General features: G+C 37.8%; 3 protein-coding genes across 4 annotated transcripts; 2 read left to right on the forward strand and 1 right to left on the reverse strand.

The window, feature by feature from the left end:
• Nucleotides 1-2,601: 2,601 nt before the first annotated feature.
• On the forward strand, nt 2,602-3,903 carry LOC124923652. Its single transcript, XM_047463619.1, has 2 exons — nt 2,602-2,861; nt 2,940-3,903. Exons 1-2 carry the CDS (start codon nt 2,602-2,604, stop codon nt 3,901-3,903), a joined length of 1,224 nt encoding a protein of 407 aa, XP_047319575.1.
• An 849-nt stretch (nt 3,904-4,752) lies between these two features.
• LOC124922134 (large ribosomal RNA subunit accumulation protein YCED homolog 2, chloroplastic) lies at nt 4,753-8,701 on the forward strand. Of its 2 annotated transcripts, XM_047462860.1 has the most exons (9): nt 4,754-5,090; nt 5,170-5,373; nt 5,450-5,539; nt 5,629-5,712; nt 5,811-5,891; nt 6,714-6,762; nt 6,835-6,909; nt 8,093-8,158; nt 8,300-8,701. In XM_047462860.1, exons 1-8 carry the CDS (start codon nt 4,806-4,808, stop codon nt 8,137-8,139), a joined length of 915 nt encoding a protein of 304 aa, XP_047318816.1. In that variant the 5' UTR covers nt 4,754-4,805; the 3' UTR covers nt 8,140-8,158; nt 8,300-8,701. The 2 variants fall into 2 exon arrangements, with proteins under 2 accessions (XP_047318817.1, XP_047318816.1); XM_047462861.1 differs by lacking the exon at nt 5,629-5,712 and having other exon boundaries at nt 4,753-5,090.
• A 2,773-nt stretch (nt 8,702-11,474) lies between these two features.
• LOC124923662 lies at nt 11,475-21,170 on the reverse strand. Its single transcript, XM_047463629.1, has 15 exons — nt 20,833-21,170; nt 20,659-20,762; nt 20,477-20,571; nt 20,274-20,372; nt 20,057-20,129; nt 19,648-19,699; nt 19,346-19,461; nt 19,042-19,103; nt 18,751-18,945; nt 18,647-18,704; nt 18,346-18,428; nt 17,694-17,804; nt 17,508-17,597; nt 17,361-17,439; nt 11,475-11,770 (listed from the first exon to the last, which is right to left on the reverse strand). The coding sequence occupies exons 1-15, from the start codon at nt 21,168-21,170 to the stop codon at nt 11,475-11,477; spliced, it is 1,851 nt and encodes a 616-aa protein (XP_047319585.1).
• Nucleotides 21,171-21,408: the final 238 nt, after the last annotated feature.

Here is a 21,408-nt window from a genome sequence, read left to right on the forward strand (position 1 = left end):
TCCGAAATAATACTACGACAAATACTAAAGGTCGTTTTTAATGCAAAGATAGTTGCGGAGCACCTGTTGCAAATTAACAGTTTTTTTTGTAGTGTATATAATATCATAAATATAACTATTTATTTCTATTTTATAAAAAAAAAATTAATTAATTTATAATAATAATATATATATAATATTAAAAAAATAATTTATATAATTTTGTTCTTTTTCTTTAATAAGAATATGGTTTTACGGTATTTGCGGAGATTCTCCAAAACTAAATAAGATTAAAATAGTAGTAAAATAAATCTTCAAAATAAAAATAGAAAAGGGAGAGATGATAAACGCATTTTTCACCCATTTATTAGTTTATATGGTACTAATGCAGCCATGGGTTCTCCTAATTGAATGGGTAGTAAAGTTGGGATGGTAATGAAACCAATTAAAAAATTATTTTTAAACTAATTTTAAAAAAATTATAAATTTGATTTTGTTTAAAACACTTAAATTGTAGGGGAGGTTATGATGGTAACAAATAAAATATGTGAAAAAAATTAAACTCTTACTTTCTATAAATGTTTTAGGATCCCTATTTTAACATCTCAGGCTATGAATACTTCAAGATTCATAATTATTTAGAAAAATATAATTGTTGAGGGAGAAGAGTAGATGATTTGGATAAATTGATTAAAATATTATTAGCATTTAATATTTTTAAATTAGTACTTAATATTTTAATTCATAATTGAAATTGTCACATAAAAGACCGATTCAAAACACCAAATCAAATAAATCTTTGAGGATAAAATCTCGAGCAATCACCATGCACCAAGTGTAAGGTAAAATTGGACAATCTCCTTTCCTAGCTAATTATATGTTTTGATCTCCTTAGTAAACAAAATCATCTCTTATTTCAATTGTTCTTTTTTTTATTTATTTATATATTCCAGTACTAAACTTTTATGTTCATCTTAATTTGACCCATAATATGTATTTTAGTCAATTATACCATACCTAATTCTCACCCACATCCTTTTTCAAAAACAAAATACAAAAAAGTTATTCATCTTATATATATTTTTGAATGGGACATATTTATTAAATATTGGATTATAAAAATCTTAACATTTATAAATAATCTATTAAAATAAGTGACAAACAGGGAAGAAAAATAAACATAAACAAGTTATACAAAATCATAACCTCTAAGAAAAGAAAATTAAGAAGGCTAAATGGAACCATGTTACCAAATGGAATATGTGTCCTCTAATGGAAGGGATAATGGTGCTAAAAAAAATATTACATTTTTACTCTTCCTCAATAACCCTTGGTAACATAAGATCTCAACTGCAATAAAAGTCTATAAACTGAAAATTATTTTATCTTTATTTAATTCTTAACTTTTTTCCGCGAATCACCTCAATTTATTATTCATTGAAGTATTCTCAATATTCTCACTTTTTTTTCAAATCAATGTGATTACAATATCCATGAAATTTTGATCTCACCACCACAATTTGTTAACAAGACTAAGAAAAAATAATAATAAGCAAATATGGGATTTTTTTTCATTAAACTTGAATAAATTGAATCAAACTAACTAACATATACCTTTAAAGAAAGTAATGAATTATTTATTTTATAAGGTGAAATTAGTAATGGAATTTGCCTATAATGTTTTTTATTATTTGCTTGAACTGTTTTAAAAATTACAATTAGTAATGTTTTATTTTAAGGACACGGAAAATACACAATTACATTAACTACATTAGCCCCCCAATTTAAAACTCTCAATTGACGTTGCCTTTGTGTTTAATATTATTGTTTAATTTATCTGGTAGAATTTGTACGTGTTGCCCTTTTCTCTGTGATATTGATGTGTATTTCTTTTTGTAAGCATAATGTTTTTTGGTGTGAACGTTATCTATTATTATGATCCTGTCTAAATAAGAAATTTCATACTTTTTATTTCAAATCGAAGTTACTTGAAACTTTCATTCTATTGACTAGCTTATAGCTAGCTTATAGTTTGTATTATCAATATTTGTGTAAATACATTTTATAATTATGGAAATGAGAAAATTTCTTGGATTTGTAAAACATGCTCACAACTAATTATACCCAACAAAAAAAATTAAAATGTCATTTTAGTAGTAAGGAAAATGAAATATATATTACAAATAATTAGACTAATTATTTTCCACTAATATTAATTATTATTAATTAGATAACTTGTTGTTGCAAATAATAATAATATGTCTCTAACTTGTATAGGTACACCAATAAATTACGCGGGAGATTGTGTGTTGTTTGGGATCAATTTTTGTTTTTTTTAATTTATGTAAAATACCTCCTAGAACTCTCTTTTACAAGTTTCTATTCTTACCAACTTCCAAACAAGGTTTTAAAAAGAAGATGTTGAATATTGAATGGTATGTTATGAACATGGTTCATATTGATGACTAAGCTAGCTAGATTAACATCAACGTTATTGTCACGTCAGATCCCTTTCCTTATTGAATATAATTTTTGGATTTTGGTTGAAATTATATTTAGGTTTTGTTGTATATATAAAGATCCAACTTTCCTAACTAGGTATCATAATTAATTGTGTTAGAGATGGTGGAAAAGCATTCATTGATGAAGATTGAAGACCCAACATATTCCTGCAAGTTAACTAAGAAACCGTTGATCCTCCTTCGAGGCCCCCCTTATTCCTTTTCTGATAATTCCGATACCTTCAAATGCGGTTTATGCGATAATTGCGTCTTGTCTGGATTTTCCTACGGGTGGAAAGACGTTCATAGATGTTTCATTTGCTCATCTTCTTCCTCTTCTTATGCTCATGATCATCATCTCAACTGCCTAACTAGATCCAAGTAATTAAGTACATATGTAACGCTTGTATTGCTCTTTAATTAATATTTCAAATTTAACTAATTAGTATTTTCTTACAGATTTGTCTTAGAAAAGAAACTTATTGAGGTCAAAGACGATGATTCGAGCCAGAGTAGAGACGACTTGATTCGCTTGCCGGTTCCTGACTTTGACTCGATTAATCTGATTTTGACTCGACTCGTCCAACAGTTCTGCCGGCACGGTTCGGATGTAAGAGATGGTCGTCGCCATCCCTGGAAAATCGATTATAATGAGAATGAAAAAGAAGACAACAAAAATATTAACAAATTTTGCCAGGCGTGTACGCTGCCCATATTAGCCACACCCTATTACTACAGCGACGAATCAACGTTGTGTGACTTTTACCTACACAAATGGTGTGCCGATTTACCGGAGGAGCTGAAAGAGCATCCCAGCCACCCGAACCACCTTCTAAACCTCTTCATGTCGACGACACCAAAGGACTTGTCTGAGTTTGGTGTCTTAGTCTGTAACGGCTGCAACTTTCCTATTAACGGGTACGGGTATAAATGCACGGAATGCTCCTCTGATTACAGCCTCTGCATTAGATGCGCATCCCTTCCAAGCTCTATCCTACACGAAGCGCACAAACACCCTCTTGTTCTAAATAGTGGATCTAAGGACGTAAAGTGCGCCGCTTGTTGTAGCGACGTTTATAGCTCCGAATTAGCGACGTTTACTTGTGACGAATGCGGTTTCGGGATACATGGAACTTGCGCTTTGTTGCCACGAACAATCAAGCACCGGTATGATGAACGTCATCCATTCGTATTGCTCTACCCGACTTTAAAGTCTGTAAAAGATGAAGATATCGATCCGAGTTCGCAACCATTCTGTGAAATCTGCGAGAGGGACGTGAATTATGCAAAAGCAAATGATCAAGGGTGGTTATATCATTGCGAGGATTGTGACATGTTTGGTTGCGTTGAATGTTTCGCCATGGATATGAACTTTTTGTCCATGATAAAACCTGGCTGTGGTGATGGAATCAATAATAGTTAAGCATGCGCGGCGCGCCCATGGATGCCTACAATTATGGATTTGAATGCTCTCAATGCAAAAATATTATATACTTCAACAATACCAGCAAAATTCTTTGGTGAATGTGATTCTTTTGTAAAATGATTATTTTTATATGAAACTTAGATATGAAACTTGTTAATTAGTTTGTTACCTCATTCATTTCTAAGTACTTTATTGTATTTTTTACAAAAATTGTGATATGTACTTAATATATACTTATGGAATTAAAAGTTTGCCTTCTTATAATTTTATTTAATCTTCAAATTTGTATAAAAATAATTGTGGTTAGATAGATGCCAATACTAATACTAAGCTAAATAAAAAAAAGGGTTCTTTCATCTAATTATCTATAAATATTTTAGCTAACTCATCAAATATCTCATGTTTATTTTTTACTAAGAACATGATTATAAAGAGATCATAACAATAAGGTATTAACTAAAAAGATAAACTCAGATCAATTAAAATAAATAAAAAGACAAAAACATAAAAGGATAGTAAGATAAAGAAGAAAATACAAACTTAAGAATCCTTAAAAATGAGATTCATAACAATTCAACTAATAAACTACGATCAAACAAATAAAAAAGAGAAAATATAAAATAAGAAACAGGTCAAATAAATATATAATAAAATCCATAAGAATCAACCACTACATTTAGGATAACATTAAAACTTAACCGCGTAAAATGTAAGAAAAATAATTATAAACTTATAGCATTTTCAAATAATATAAAATACTTAAATTTAATATTCAAATTTTTGTAAGGGATTTATTTGTAAATTGATTTTGTATTGATGAATTTATATGGAGGAGGTTTGGCGCTCAAGAAGATAAGGTTCCTTTTCTTCAGACATTTCGAGCTTTCCTGAATTTGACAATGGCGGAAGCAGCAGCAGCAGCTCGTTCGATCTCGGCTACAAGGCTTCCTCAATCGCTGATAAATCCTTACGCAAAGTCATCAGATGCTAAACAACTACATTTCTGTAGTCATGAATCGATCAGGAGGAGGAGGAGGGGAAGTACTAGAGTTTCCAGGAAGATATCGGTCTTTTCTCCTCAATCATCGTCACTTTTTCCTTCCTCCGATTATTCAAGAAGAATTGGTGATCATGAGGATGATTATGATGATGATCAGTACCGGTCCAACTCAGCATTTCCACCGGTAACAGATTTACTGATATATGTTTGATGATTAATCTGTTATGATTGAATGATTGAAGTTTAAATCTAACTTCTTTCAGGAGAATACAGACAAAAAAGGAAGAATGAATGGAATTAGGAGTGGTTCTCGTCGTCGGATCAGAATCTCAACGTCATCCGACGGTAGATGGAAGGGGAATTGGACAAGCAACTTCATCTTCTCTCTTGAGGAGCTTCATTTACATGATTTGGCTGAACAGGGTCAAGAAAATACCTTAGTATTCATCGATCTCTCCATTCAAAAGGTAATTTAATTACCAAGGTTTTCTGTAACATGAAATCGAATTAATTCATTAATTAATAAAACTTGTGAAATGACAGCATGCTGGGTTTGGGTTTTCAGTGGATGGGAAGATCACATCTTCATTACCTAGAAAGTGCATATGCTGCGGTTCTTCATATATCACAGATGTAACTTTTTTCTTTCATTTTTATTTCTGGCATATTGGGGGTCTGGATCGATCAATATATTAATGTGTTTCAATATATGCTTATGTTAGATTGATACAGAGTTGAATGTGTGGGTTCTGCCATCAAGCAAACGCAATCACAGCCTACCTGATATTGGATCAGGAGATCCTTCATTAAGTCTATGAAGAACTCTCTAATTTCTCTTTTTGATTTCTTACTAGATCGGATCATAGAATTATAATGAACAAATTAATGGGTTTTTTTCGTGCAGGTCATCTATGTGAAGCCTGGGTGTGAGGTTGATCTTGATGCACTAGTACTAGACACTATTCGGCTGTCTGCCTCAATCAAAGTAATTAAGGAGTATTCATCATTAAATCTATATGCATATATGATCATTCATGTGTTTTGGAATCAAAGAATGAAAAAACAAATTTTATTTACAAATTTCATCCAAGATCATTTGGAAGAATGTGATTTTGGCTTCTTAAATGCCCACCACCATCACATACATAAACCTCGCTTCTAATGTTTTCAAATCCATTTTTTACTAGTTATCATCTTATTCTTCTTCATCTCAAATACATAAGTTCTTTTCGTAAAGTATTCAGAAATGGTCTTTTTACATTTTCATTACATCCATATTTACTCTTGAAAGTGTTGATTTTTGAAGTACTTGTGTCAAATATTTGTTCAAACATCGCTTGGTTCAACACTTGATACAAATAATTGTTCACTTTACGGTCATTTATCTCTGTCTCCTTAAATTTAGAGATTCTCATTGTGTGTTCTCAATCTTTTCTCTCTTGGCTTTAGGTATGACATCATTTGTTGGGGCCAAGGATGGCAAAACCAACCAATTTTATTACTATAAAAAACAAACTTTATAATTTGCATAGGCTTTAACAGAATCATAACCCCTTTAATTATTAATTATAAATTGCACAAATCTAACTTTAGTTAATCAAACACAGGCTTTCTTAATTTATCAATTTCTGGGTAGCTAGCATGATGATGTTTCTTGTTAGAATAGTATATAGTTTCTTGGTTCATTACCTATTTAAACTAAACTTATTTAATATTGTTTATATACCAGTTTTTTTTTCTTTCTATATTATCTTGTTCTAAGTTATTTCATATTATTTAACGACTTCGATCACACTTTAATTTGCAGGGGACATGCAAAGACTCGTGCGATAAGATAGAACCTATGATTATCCCAAGTAAGTAAATTAAACAAAGTCAAATAGAAAATTATCGGGTTTTGAATTAATTAATTTGTATGTCGTGTATAGATTGGGAGGAACAGAAGAAGCCAAGTTTTAATATGGTTGATAAAAGATGGGCAAAATTGTTGGAGTTAAGAAAAAGTATGAATTCTGCTTAATTAAATGTAAGTTATGAAATCTTAAATGAATTAAGTAACTAAACTTGTATAATAAACTCAAATATGACATTGAACTTGTAAAGAATTAGTTATACTCGTTCATAAAATATAATTAATAGTTGTTCGTTCATGTATAACTTTCACTTTTTATGAAAGTTTTGGTGAAATAAAGTTAATAATTAACCTTGGTGACAATTTTACTACTTGGCATCTCTGATTTGATATGGGTTATTTCATATTAATTTTATATATATTAACAAATTACTCAATAATCATATCAACCCAAAATCTTAACCTAATTAAACACTCTCTCGTGTAATCCCAAGTGAGGTGCTCCCAAGTTAGCTATTTCATACCACTGAGATTGAATTTGGTTATTCTGGAAAAAAATTGAAATGACCATTTGTGAGGAGGTCCCATCAAAACAGATTTAATTTGGACCACTAAGAAAAAGAACATGAAGAATATGTGAAACGCATGAAAAATGAAGGATATATTGTAAGTACAAGATCACTTGTAATATAATGAGACAAAATTATTAATAAGGATAACTCTGTAGAGTTTTTCACAATGATAATCTTCACTTAAGTAGTCATTAGCAAAATGGTTTACAAAAAATGGTAAAATAAGTTATATGTTTATAATCACCCTAAAAGAAAGACTGAGTGTTGTATACTTGTATTATCTTATCCGAAGAAGCTAGCAAGTGTCGTTAGCAAAACCAAAACATGATGTCTTCCTGCTTCCGCCTTGACCAAACTTTTCATTCCATTCCTTAAGCTTGTTCATGCTGGATGTATCATATGCAACCGAAGGCGCCACCTATTTATTTTTGCAGGGTCAAACATAATAAATAAGAATCAAAACACAAACAAACATAGATAGCTTAAACGAGATCAGTTTCATGAAATTATGAAAGGAATATAATACTTTAGTCATGGACTGAATGAAGTCAGCCAAATTGAGTGGCCTCATTATTACAACAGACTTAGAATCACTTCTTAGGCCCTGAAAATAAGAGATAACAAACACCCCTGAATGAAGATCATTCATTTCTGCACTAATCCTACTAATCAATCAGACAAGTAAAGTCCAAATTAGAATAGAGGAGAGGTCTATATAATTTTTTACCTTAAGCTTCTCGTCATCTATTATTTCTTGCACAGGTCTATATGCAGCAGCAACACAAAGGTTCTGCAGATTTAACAAATAATAAGAGAAAGAACAAACAGGTAATTAATTACATGATACTACTCTAGTTTAGTTGATATAAGCAAATAATAATTTATTTACCTTTAAGTCACTCCCTGAATACCCGTGGGTGGCCGTAGCAAGTTTTTCAAACTGAAATCCTGATTCTATATTTTCTTTAGCTAGGAGAATTTTGAGTATCTTGACACGATTGCCAGCATCTGGGAGGTCTACATATATCCTGTAAAAACAGTCCAGTTCATTAGAAAGAAGGAAATAAGAGATCAATTCACATTGTCAGTACTACTACAAAATGTAAAGAAAGAAAGTACCTTCTAGGAAGACGACGAACTACTGCATCATCAAGATCAAAAGGGCGGTTGGTGGCACCAATAATTAGGATTCTTTGGTTTTCTTTTGAACTCAATCCATCCCAAGCTGCCATAAACTCGTTCTTTACCTTTCTAGTTGTTTCAGGTTCCCCGGAATTACGGGACCCAAGTAAACTGTCAATCTGTATTAAATATAAACTATGTAAACAAGACTTATGAAATATAAAACCATATGAGTTGTATTATTATTCATTCAAATTGTCTATAAAGTGTGATCATGGTAAATGAATTTGGTCAGACAGACCCACAACCCACCTCGTCAACAAAAACAATTACAGGTGTGATGCGGTGCGAGTCGAAGAGGCGTTTATGCGAAAGTTGCAGCTTCCGAAAATATCTCGCAAGTGTCAGATTTCGACGATTGCCTAGTGTTTTTCGGGCGGAAACGTTTAGGGGCTCAAAATCGCATTTTTATTAGTTTCGGGTGTTTTTTTGCAATTTATTAAAAGTTGTTTACTTCTTTTGCAAGCTAGGGTTTGAGTATTTAAAAGAATCTTAAAACACTTTGTGAGGGGAAGATTATTAATTAGAAAACGAGGTTTCCTCAATATCTATCAACTTTCGGTATTCGTAAGAATCAACGAATCTTAATAAAGGTTCATCCTAGCCACGCACGCTGCATCAGTTGGTATCAGTTTCCAGTCGACCCTGAGGTATGCCGCCCCGAAGACAGCCGCGCAACCCTACCCCTGGTGCTGATGATGGTGACCTTGCTGAGTTGCGACGTGAAAACGCTGAGTTTCGCCGTGATAACGACGATTTGAGGCGGCAGGTTGAATGGTTGACGCAACGGATGGATGCATCTATGCACATGCACCACCCTGAAGATGATGTTACGATGACATATGAAAACCCTCTCGGTGGTCTTCGGAATCGATCCCCTGAACGCCCCAATCATCGCTGGGAGCAGGCTTTCAGGGTGGACATCCCTAAGTTCGATGGTAGTCTACCACCGGAAGAGTTTATTGATTGGCTTTCTCAGGTTGAAGAGATTCTGGATTTCAAGGAAGTTTCTGCAGATCGTCGTGTACCCCTTGTTACGATCCGCTTACATGGTCGTGCACAAGCATGGTGGCAGCAGTTGAAACAAACACGTGTTCGTCATGGTAAGGCAAAGCTCACGAATTGGGACAAATTCAGGAAGCATATTAGGGCTGCGTTTCTACCATATAATTACGAACGTAACCTGTACCAGCGGTTCCAGAATCTTCGTCAGGGTTCTCGTTCCGTGGATGACTATTCCACTGAGTTTTACACCTTTGTGGCTCGTGTTGACCTGTCTGAGTCCCCTCTCCAGTTGGTTTCTCGCTATATTGGTGGCCTTCGCCTCCAGTTGCAGGATATTTTGAATATGTTTGATCCCTTGACTGTTTCTGAGGCACATCAGCGTGCTTCACAGGCTGAGAAACAGCTAGCCAGGCGCGGTTCGGGTAGCTTTGGAAAACAGGTTGTCCCCACTAGTGACATTGGTTCTTCTTCCCAGCCGGCCCATCCCACCCCAGCCCCCCCTCGCAGCACTACAGCCCCCCCGCAGGGACGTCCCGGTGGCTTGCGTTGTTTCAATTGTGGTGAAGTTGGCCATCGCCAAGCAGAGTGTCGCAACCCAAAGTCCACCAATCGTGGTCTTTTTACTGAGGTGGATGATCCTGACTCTGCTCTTCCTTCAGATTCAGCCCCAGTGTATGATGTTTATGATGATGAGGCAGCGGAGGAGTATGTTTCTGGTGATGTTGGCCCCCTTTTGGTGATTCGTCGATCATGTTTAACCCCTCGTGCTCCTGACAACGAGTGGTTACGCAATAATCTGTTCCATTCCACTTGTACCATCGGTGGCAAAGTTTGCACCTTCATCATTGATGCTGGGAGTTGTGAGAATGTGATTTCTGAGGTTGCAGTTTCGAAGCTGGGTCTGTCCACTAAACCTCACCCCAAGCCTTATCGCCTGTCCTGGCTGAGTCAAGGTACGGATGTTACAGTTTCCAAGCGCGTACTTGTTAATTTTTCCATTGGTTCCCATTATCGTGATGCTGTATATTGTGATGTGGTTCCTATGGATGCTTGTCACCTTTTACTTGGTCGCTCTTGGCAGTTTGATCATTCTGTTATACATGATGGGCGTGCTAATACCTACACGTTCTTATTTCATGGTACCAAGATTGTGTTGATGCCAAATCAGCCCAAGAAGGGTGCTGCCCCCACTCATCATGCGTCCCCCCCTACCACCTTGTTGTCTCGGGGTCCTTTTCAGACCGCCATGGTCGAATCAGGCATGGTGTTTGCTCTATTTTGTTCGCTGATTACCTGTGGTGCTAGTTCTGAGGTGCCTATTCCAGTGCAGCCGCTGTTACAGGAGTTTGCAGATGTTTTTCCTGAGAATCTGCCTTGTGCCTTGCCTCCTTTGCGTGATATCCAGCATCACATTGACTTGGTTCCAGGTGCTGCCCTACCCAACCGTCCTCATTACCGCATGAGTCCCAAAGAACATGAAGAGTTGCGTAGACAGGTGGAGGACTTGCTGGCTAAGGGACACATTCGAGAGAGCCTTAGTCCCTGTGCTGTCCCGGCCCTTCTTACCCCAAAAAAGGATGGGTCTTGGCGTATGTGCATTGATAGTCGTGCTATCAACAAGATTACAGTGCGTTATCGGTTTCCTATTCCCCGGTTGGATGACTTGTTGGATCAGTTGGGTGGTGCTTCTGTGTTTAGCAAACTGGATCTCAAGAGTGGATACCATCAGATTCGTATTCGCATGGGTGATGAGTGGAAGACTGCCTTTAAGACTCGTGAGGGCTTATATGAGTGGCTGGTTATGCCGTTTGGTCTGTCGAATGCTCCTAGCACCTTTATGCGTGTGATGAACCAGGCTCTTCGCCCTTTCATTGGGAAGTTTGTAGTCGTTTACTTCGACGACATCTTGATTTACAGTGACAGCGAGGTAGCACACCTCTCCCATCTTCGTGAGGTGTTATCTGTTCTCCGGCGTGACAAGTTCTATGCTGCTTCCTCGAAGTGCACATTTCTTACTGATTCTACCCAGTTCCTCGGTTATGTGGTGTCTCGGGAGGGCCTGAAAGTGGACCCAAGTAAGGTACTGGCTGTCAATCAGTGGCCCCGCCCCTCTTCGATCACTGAAGTTCGCAGTTTTCATGGTTTGGCTTCCTTCTATCGGCGTTTTATTCCTCACTTCAGCAGTGTTACGGCTCCTATCACTGATTGTATGAAGGGGGTTAAGTTCTTCTGGACGGATGATGCCGAGGCTGCCTTTGTTGAGATCAAGCACCGACTCACTTCAGCCCCTATTTTGGTTCTTCCTGATTTTTCCCAGCCATTTGAACTACATTGTGATGCTTCGAAATTGGGTATTGGGGCTGTACTTAGCCAATCTGGGCGTCCTGTTGCTTATTTTAGTGAGAAACTGTCTAGCGCTAAACTTCGTTTCAGTACCTATGATATTGAGTTCTATGCTATTGTCCAGGCAGTCAAACACTGGCGTCATTATTTATTTCAGCGGGAGTTTGTCTTATATACGGATCATGATTCCCTCAAGCATCTTGGTGGTCAGGACAAGATTTCTCATCGTCATGCTTCGTGGGTCTCTTATTTACAGCAGTTTACTTTTGTGATTAAACACAAGGCTGGTGTGTCTAATCGCGTGGCTGATGCTTTGAGTCGTCGTCATGGGCTGTTGGCGGAGATGCGTGTCCATGTACCCGGCTTTGATTCGTTTGTGGACCTCTATCGTGATAATCCTTTCTTTTCTCAGGTCCTCATTCGCATCCAACAGGGGGATTCGAGGGACTTTGTCTTGGAGGATGGGTTCCTTTTCCGCGGTGTGCAGTTGTGCATTCCAGATTGCAGCCTGCGTTTGAGGATGATTCAGGAACTCCACAAAGAAGGCCATGTTGGGCGTGATCGTACCTTCCAGCTTCTTGCAGCTTCTTATTTCTGGCCTTCGATGCGCAAAGAGGTGGGGCGTTTTGTTGCTCGTTGTCGTGTTTGTCAGTTGGCTAAGGGCGCTTCGACTAATGCCGGGTTATACTTGCCTCTGCCTATTCCCACTCAACCATGGTCTGATGTCAGTATGGATTTTGTCCTTGGGCTGCCACGTACCCAGCGTGGTTCTGATTCGATTTTTGTGGTGGTTGACCGATTCTCGAAGATGGTTCATTTCATTCCCTGCAAGAAAACCTCTGATGCTGTGGCTGTTGCACAGCTTTATTTCAGGGATGTGTATCGCCTTCATGGACTTCCTGCCTCCATAGTTTCTGATCGGGACACTCGCTTTGTGAGTCACTTTTGGAGGAGTCTTTGGCGTTTGGTTAATACTCAGCTGAATTTTAGCAGTGCCTATCACCCGCAAACTGATGGCCAAACTGAAGTTGTTAATAGGTCTTTAGGGAACCTTCTGCGCAGTTTAATTGGGGATCATCCTAAGGCTTGGGATCTGAAGCTGCCTCAGGCCGAGTTTGCTCACAATCATGCTGTTAATCGCTCCACTGGTTTCAGTCCTTTCCATGTGATTTACGGGCTGTCTCCACGTGCTCCTCTTGATTTGTTAGCGCTGCCCAGCAAGGTGCGTCCTCATTCCACTGCTGCGGATTTTGTTGGTCAGTTGGCTCAGGTTCATCAGACCACTCATGACCGCTTGGTTGCTGCTACTGCCAAGTACAAGGAGAAGGCTGATTCGAGAAGGCGTGCTGTTGATTTTGAAGTTGGTGACTTTGTGTGGGCTATTCTGACTAAGGATCGTTTTCCAGCTCATGAATATAGCAAGCTTGCTGCTAAGAAGATTGGTCCTGTTGAGATTGTGGAGAAGATCAACCCCAATGCTTATCGTTTACGCCTTCCCAGCCATGTGCGTACCTCTGATGTGTTCAATGTGAAGCATCTTGTTCCTTTTGTGGGTGAGTCTTCTTCTGATGAGGATGATGCGGTTCTAGATTCGAGGACGAATCTTTTCTACCCTGGGGGGAATGATGCGGTGCGAGTCGAAGAGGCGTTTATGCGAAAGTTGCAGCATCCGAAAATATCTCGCAAGTGTCAGATTTCGACGATTGCCTAGTGTTTTTCGGGCGGAAACGTTTAGGGGCTCAAAATCGCATTTTTATTAGTTTCGGGTGTTTTTTTGCAATTTATTAAAAGTTGTTTACTTCTTTTGCAAGATAGGGTTTGAGTATTTAAAAGAATCTTAAAACACTTTGTGAGGGGAAGATTATTAATTAGAAAACGAGGTTTCCTCAATATCTATCAACTTTCGGTATTCGTAAGAATCAACTTTCCTGAGGTCTGATGAACCTGAGCCAACTGACCAACAAAATCCGCAGCAGTGGAATGAGGACGCACCTTGCTGGGCAGCGCTAACAAATCAAGAGGAGCACGCGTGCGTGGCTAGGATGAACCTTTATCAAGATTCGTTGATTCTTACGAATACCGAAAGTTGATAGATATTGAGGAAACCTCGTTTTCTAATTAATAATCTTCCCCTCACAAAGTGTTTTAAGATTCTTTTAAATACTCAAACCCTAGCTTGCAAAAGAAGTAAACAACTTTTAATAAATTGCAAAAAAACACCCGAAACTAATAAAAATGCGATTTTGAGCCCCTAAACGTTTCCGCCCGAAAAACACTAGGCAATCGTCGAAATCTGACACTTGCGAGATATTTTCGGATGCTGTAACTTTCGCATAAACGCCTCTTCGACTCGCACCGCATCATTCCCCCCAGGGTAGAAAAGATTCGTCCTCGAATCTGGAACCGCATCATTCTCATCAGAAGAAGACTCACCCACAAAAGGAACAAGATGCTTCACATTGAACACATCAGAGGTACGCACATGGCTGGGAAGGCGTAAACGATAAGCATTGGGGTTGATCTTCTCCACAATCTCAACAGGACCAATCTACTTAGCAGCAAGCTTGCTATATTCATGAGCTGGAAAACGATCCTTAGTCAGAATAGCCCACACAAAGTCACCAACTTCAAAATCAACAGCACGCCTTCTCGAATCAGCCTTCTCCTTGTACTTGGCAGTAGCAGCAACCAAACGGTCATGAGTGGTCTGATGAACCTGAGCCAACTGACCAACAAAATCCGCAGCAGTGGAATGAGGACGCACCTTGCTGGGCAGCGCTAACAAATCAAGAGGAGCACGCGGAGACAGCCCGTAAATCACATGGAAAGGACTGAAACCAGTGGAGCGATTAACAGCATGATTGTGAGCAAACTTCCCAATGAAAGGGCGAAGAGCCTGGTTCATCACACGCATAAAGGTGCTAGGAGCATTCGACAGACCAAACGGCATAACCAGCCACTCATATAAGCCCTCACGAGTCTTAAAGGCAGTCTTCCACTCATCACCCATGCGAATACGAATCTGATGGTATCCACTCTTGAGATCCAGTTTGCTAAACACAGAAGCACCACCCAACTGATCCAACAAGTCATCCAACCGGGGAATAGGAAACCGATAACGCACTGTAATCTTGTTGATAGCACGACTATCAATGCACATACGCCAAGACCCATCCTTTTTTGGGGTAAGAAGGGCCGGGACAGCACAGGGACTAAGGCTCTCTCGAATGTGTCCCTTAGCCAGCAAGTCCTCCACCTGTCTACGCAACTCTTCATGTTCTTTGGGACTCATGCGGTAATGAGGACGGTTGGGTAGGGCAGCACCTGGAACCAAGTCAATGTGATGCTGGATATCACGCAAAGGATGCAAGGCACAAGGCAGATTCTCAGGAAAAACATCTGCAAACTCCTGTAACAGCGGCTTGCACTGGAATAGGCACCTCAGAACTAGCACCACAGGTAATCAGCGAACAAAATAGAGCAAACACCATGCCTGATTCGACCATGGCGGTCTAAAAAGGACCCCGAGACAACAAGGTGGTAGGGGGGGACGCATGATGAGTGGGGGCAGCACCCTTCTTGGGCTGATTTGGCATCAACACAATCTTGGTACCATGAAATAAGAACGTGTAGGTATTAGCACGCCCATCATGTATAACAGAATGATCAAACTGCCAAGAGCGACCAAGTAAAAGGTGACAAGCATCCATAGGAACCACATCACAATATACAGCATCACGATAATGGGAACCAATGGAAAAATTAACAAGTACGCGCTTGGAAACTGTAACATCCGTACCTTGACTCAGCCAGGACAGGCGATAAGGCTTGGGGTGAGGTTCAGTGGACAGACCCAGCTTCGAAACTGCAACCTCAGAAATCACATTCTCACAACTCCCAGCATCAATGATGAAGGTGCAAACTTTGCCACCGATGGTACAAGTGGAATGGAACAGATTATTGCGTAACCACTCGTTGTCAGGAGCACGAGGGGTTAAACATGATCGACGAATCACCAAAAGGGGGGCCAACATCACCAGAAACATACTCCTCCGCTGCCTCATCATCATAAACATCATACACTGGGGCTGAATCTGAAGGAAGAGCAGAGTCAGGATCATCCACCTCAGTAAAAAGACCACGATTGGTGGACTTTGGGTTGCGACACTCTGCTTGGCGATGGCCAACTTCACCACAATTGAAACAACGCAAGCCACCGGGACGTCCCTGCGGGGGGGCTGTAGTGCTGCGAGGGGGGGCTGGGGTGGGATGGGCCGGCTGGGAAGAAGAACCAATGCCACTAGTGGGGACAACCTGTTTTCCAAAGCTACCCGAACCGCGCCTGGCTAGCTGTTTCTCAGCCTGTGAAGCACGCTGATGTGCCTCAGAAACAGTCAAGGGATCAAACATATTCAAAATATCCTGCAACTGGAGGCGAAGGCCACCAATATAGCGAGAAACCAACTGGAGAGGGGACTCAGACAGGTCAACACGAGCCACAAAGGTGTAAAACTCAGTGGAATAGTCATCCACGGAACGAGAACCCTGACGAAGATTCTGGAACCGCTGGTACAGGTTACGTTCGTAATTATATGGTAGAAACGCAGCCCTAATATGCTTCCTGAATTTGTCCCAATTCGTGAGCTTTGCCTTACCATGACGAACACGTGTCTGTTTCAACTGCTGCCACCATGCTTGTGCACGACCATGTAAGCGGATCGTAACAAGGGGTACACGACGATCTGCAGGAACTTCCTTGAAATCCAGAATCTCTTCAACCTGAGAAAGCCAATCAATAAACTCTTCCGGTGGTAGACTACCATCGAACTTAGGGATGTCCACCCTGAAAGCCTGCTCCCAGCGATGATTGGGGCGTTCAGGGGATCGATTCCGAAGACCACCGAGAGGGTTTTCATATGTCATCGTAACATCATCTTCAGGGTGGTGCATGTGCATAGATGCATCCATCCGTTGCGTCAACCATTCAACTTGCCGCCTCAAATCGTCGTTATCACGGCGAAACTCAGCGTTTTCACGTCGCAACTCAGCAAGGTCACCATCATCAGCACCAGGGGTAGGGTTGCGCGGCTGTCTTCGGGGCGGCATACCTCAGGGTCGACTGGAAACTGATACCAACTGATGCAGCGTGCGTGGCTAGGATGAACCTTTATCAAGATTCGTTGATTCTTACGAATACCGAAAGTTGATAGATATTGAGGAAACCTCGTTTTCTAATTAATAATCTTCCCCTCACAAAGTGTTTTAAGATTCTTTTAAATACTCAAACCCTAGCTTGCAAAAGAAGTAAACAACTTTTAATAAATTGCAAAAAAACACCCGAAACTAATAAAAATGCGATTTTGAGCCCCTAAACGTTTCCGCCCGAAAAACACTAGGCAATCGTCGAAATCTGACACTTGCGAGATATTTTCGGATGCTGCAACTTTCGCATAAACGCCTCTTCGACTCGCACCGCATCAAAAAAGAAATGTATTCTTACTTCGCTTGTTAAGTATCACCTCATCATTATCAATCACATCCAATAGATCCATACATGTCAAATCATGTTCTTCAAGGACCTGAAAAAAACAATCCTCCTTTAGTTAATCTTCAATCTTAGCAAGAAAATGCATATTTTTGTTTGTACCTTTTGTAGTTCAGTTATGTTACTTCCATTTAAAACAATTGTCATGTCCTCTAAGAGTTGTTCATTAAATGTTCTCAAGACATCTTTCTCCTACAAGGCACAAAACAGTTAAGATCGCAGAGTATGTCACTAGACTTTACAACTATAAGTCTATAATTATGGAAGATGAAATAATTGGATACATACTGTTGGAGGATGTATGCTCATCACATTAGCAAATAGCTGAAGAATTTCATAACCTTCTAAACTCTTCGTGGATTTCAGTCCCTTAATAAGTAGTTCGAGAAGGGAAAGATCCTGAAACAGAAATGCTTCTTTATTACCAAAAAGCTGTTGAAAATCAAATGCAAGCCTATGTATATTTCGGCAACTGGAATTTGTATCTATACCTACTTATAATCCTCAAAATAAGGGATAATCAGATACTTGACAATCTTTTTCATCAAAGCTAAGCATTTGTCATGTCTAAGTTATTTGTGGAATTCTGTATAGACAATATATATGTTGTTCATATTACAAATTGAAAAATACAAAATTGATGGAATATCCTCCAGGTGCTAATTTTAGCCATAACATCAAATTCAACCGTTTGCTCAATAAGTCAAATATCATGTCTGAATATTTTTTTGGAGAGGAAACGGTTAAAACCATTTTATTAAAATTTCAAAAGTGGGAGGGTCAATAATCAAATCTAGACAAATTTTAGCTATGATTAAAAGATGACAATCAAACGACCCTAAAGAACCTGATTAGTAGCAATCAAACCTACAAGAAACAGAGATTACAAATTGTATCAGATCTTAATTATCCCAATCAGAATTTTTATTTTCATACCAACCTGATGTTTCAACAAGTTGTCTTTCTTTCCCTCTTGTCCTTTCCATTCCTCTTCCCCTTCCTCTTGTAATGAAACAATCATGTCTGAATATTTATTCATACTTATGGATGTAGAAACAGAAACTTTGTTTTTACTTTTCCATTATTATGCAGATGACTAATAATTTATGAATTATCCACTAAAGAAATTATCTAGTATGAATAGAAACAAAGAGAAAGAATGAGAATTTCATGATATGCGAGTGCAATTTAGAAGCAAGGAGAATTGCCGATTTGGAAAGACATCCCAATTTTGAAAGTACATTGGTCTGTTGGACACAATGGAAAAGAGGTTATACTATATACAGATAGAAGAAATGCCTGAAAAAAAATACCCAATAAATATAATAAGAATGTGGAATCTCACAGATTTCTCATCTGAAGAAGAATCTGTTTCTTCTTCGTTTTCACCACATATCAAGACAACAGGACCCGATAGATCATCGAGCATCTTCTGCAGCTTGTTAAGGAACACTTCACGTCTTGCCTCGGTAACAGTCCTTGAAAACCACACAGATGGATCTGGGAAATAAACAATAAGAGGCTGTATAGAATGCAGGACCTGCAGATTAATGAAATGAAAAGATTTTGATGATGTCATTTGTGCACATTTCCATGGTTTGCCAAATAAATGTATTGAACTTTCAAAGATATATACCTCATTCAAAGCTTCAATGGCGTCTTGAGCCTGACTTTCTTCATCATGCTCAATTACCTTAACTGAGAATATTAATTAGAAAGGAGAACATCAAATTTCACTTCCTGGTCTACAGACTAGGATATCATTATTGATAGACTTTATTCTTTTTGTCAGGAATTGAATAAATTATTCATTTTTGGATTCTGGGGTCATAATAGAGTTTGGAAACAGAGTCATGTTATGTATGTAGATGAAATTAGTGACTGCAATATTGAGCTCTCAAAGGTGAAATGAAGAATATCAATGAAATCAATTTTTATACCATCTAGCCAATGCAGTAAAAAAATTTTCTTGGTTGCATCATCACTATCAAAAACAACTGCAACATTATCCTGATTCACCTCAAAGACCTCCCCACGTTGACCACTAGCCAAATCACTGCAATCAAGACGAGATCTTTGAGAATTCCTTTTCTTTTTTCTTTATGTATGAAAACTAGTATACACGTTGTTTCATTAATAGCAACCACATAAATGTTGTCATCAAAATTCAATGCCATAGAATCAATTAGTTAGGCATGAAATACTGTTGGATAAAAATTTAAAAGGAAGCAGATGTAATCACCTTTTTTTAGTACCAACGGAGGATGGATCAATGATGTATTTTACTCGGTCACCTAATAATAGAAGTCATTTAACATGAAAGTAAAGACTCGATAAAGATCCAAAGTTAATTAACAAAACAAGAATAAAGCACTCTTGTAAAAAACCAAAGCTATGTATTGCCTACATTATCTGGTAAACTATCACAATAAAAAAAAAATAACTGTTACCCTTCAAAACCTCTTTATTCAGCAGTTTTCCTTAACTAGACCTTTTTTTTAAAGAATGGAAGGCTGAGAGAATTTGTAAAACAAGGCACACTTTCATAAAGGACAAGTGATTTTATCTTCTTAACAATATTAAAGATGAGATGTCACATGCATAAAAGTTGACCTCAACAACTAGCAAGAACTTTTGGTGTTCACACATACCTTTCTTCATAGGTCTCTTGGATTCAGATGACTCAACAACCTTTGATTTCGATGGTTTACAGGAAGAGATTCTCTGTTTGCAATACAAATATGAACAAGAATCAGCGTTGTTGGAAGGAAAAACAACAACATGAACTATGATATTTACTGTCAGGATGTCAGCAACAAATCTGGAATTCAAATTAAGCAGTTAAAATTTAGAAAAAGATATATGCACATCAATTTTATCATTTTCATCATCAGTGTCAGATTCTGAAAAAGATTCTTTTTCACTGTCATCATCAAGATCACTTGATTCATCCATCCCCACCAAAGTCTTGTAAATGACAATAGCCAACATCATTGAGTTTTTTATGAGAAGAAGAAAATATATACAGAATAACTAAAATATAGTTTAAGAAATGAATATGAGAAACTCACATAAGGAGCCAAAACATTGCTATCAAGAACCAATAATGGAACTTTTAGATCATGTGCCAATGCTTTAACTAATCTTTCTTTGTAAAGATCCGTACCTGATACATTTAATTAATAAGCCACAATGTCAGCCAATAACTTGCAACTTGTATTGAGAGATTATCATTCTCAAAACATGGTTAAACCTGAAACACTCTGCAGAAGTATTCTCCTCTTTGAAGCTGTAGCAAATTTATCATGCTTCATATAAGAAATAACACATTCTACTAGAACTTCTTTTGAGTACTTGCTGAAACAAAAATATGAACAACATTAACTTATCAGAAACATAAGGAATAATCAAAAAAACAAACATTTACCAAATATAGTAAGGAAAATTTGCCCATGAAACTGTTAATTTGTCCCATGGAATAATCCTTCTTCTAAACTCCTTTGCGAATATTTGACGATTTGTTAAATTTGGAGATTCTTGATCTCTTTGACTTTTAATAGCCAACAACCAATCATTCTGATCTTGCTTCCCTAGTCGAACACGCTCATCCAACTGACTCGTATTCATCCCACCGCCACATTCATTGCTGAATAGCCGTAAGAAACTAATCAAACTACTATGTGTCCAACCGTTGCTGCCACTTGACCTCAAATGAAAGAATAAGTTGCTAATTTTTTCTCTACACATTAATCTCCATGCATACATTCCGTGAAAATAAATTTAAAGCAGAAGAACAGAATGACTAATTAGATCCTCTTCTAAATTTCTTGTAAAATATTACTTCATATTGAATAAATATAGAGGTAACTTAACAGCTATTTATAAACTACAAGAATCATATATTTAAAATATATAATCATTGTTTTCTTATTTATTACAATAAATTCATAATATTAAAAAATATTATATATTTTAAGAATATATTATAAATAGAATTATATAT

The sequence above is a fragment of the Impatiens glandulifera genome, chromosome 1 (assembly GCF_907164915.1).
Source record: "Impatiens glandulifera chromosome 1, dImpGla2.1, whole genome shotgun sequence".
In the NCBI taxonomy this organism is placed as follows: Eukaryota; Viridiplantae; Streptophyta; class Magnoliopsida; order Ericales; family Balsaminaceae; genus Impatiens; species Impatiens glandulifera.

Bases quoted from the DNA above. Each gene is read 5' to 3' on its own strand.
- LOC124923652 (XM_047463619.1), top strand. From the start codon at position 2,602: ATGGTGGAAAAGCATTCATTGATGAAGATTGAAGACCCAACATATTCC. The intron at 2,862-2,939 runs GTAATTAAGTAC...ATTTTCTTACAG, and splicing joins AACTGCCTAACTAGATCCAA to ATTTGTCTTAGAAAAGAAAC.
- LOC124922134 (XM_047462860.1), top strand. From the start codon at position 4,806: ATGGCGGAAGCAGCAGCAGCAGCTCGTTCGATCTCGGCTACAAGGCTT. The intron at 5,713-5,810 runs TTAAGTCTATGA...TTTTTCGTGCAG, and splicing joins TTGGATCAGGAGATCCTTCA to GTCATCTATGTGAAGCCTGG. The intron at 5,892-6,713 runs GTAATTAAGGAG...TTTAATTTGCAG, and splicing joins GGCTGTCTGCCTCAATCAAA to GGGACATGCAAAGACTCGTG.
- LOC124923662 (XM_047463629.1), bottom strand. From the start codon at position 21,170: ATGTATGCATGGAGATTAATGTGTAGAGAAAAAATTAGCAACTTATTC. The intron at 20,763-20,832 runs GTAAATGTTTGT...TTTTTGTTTCAG, and splicing joins AATTTTCCTTACTATATTTG to CAAGTACTCAAAAGAAGTTC. The intron at 19,462-19,647 runs GTGATTACATCT...TCTTGATTGCAG, and splicing joins TCCGTTGGTACTAAAAAAAG to TGATTTGGCTAGTGGTCAAC.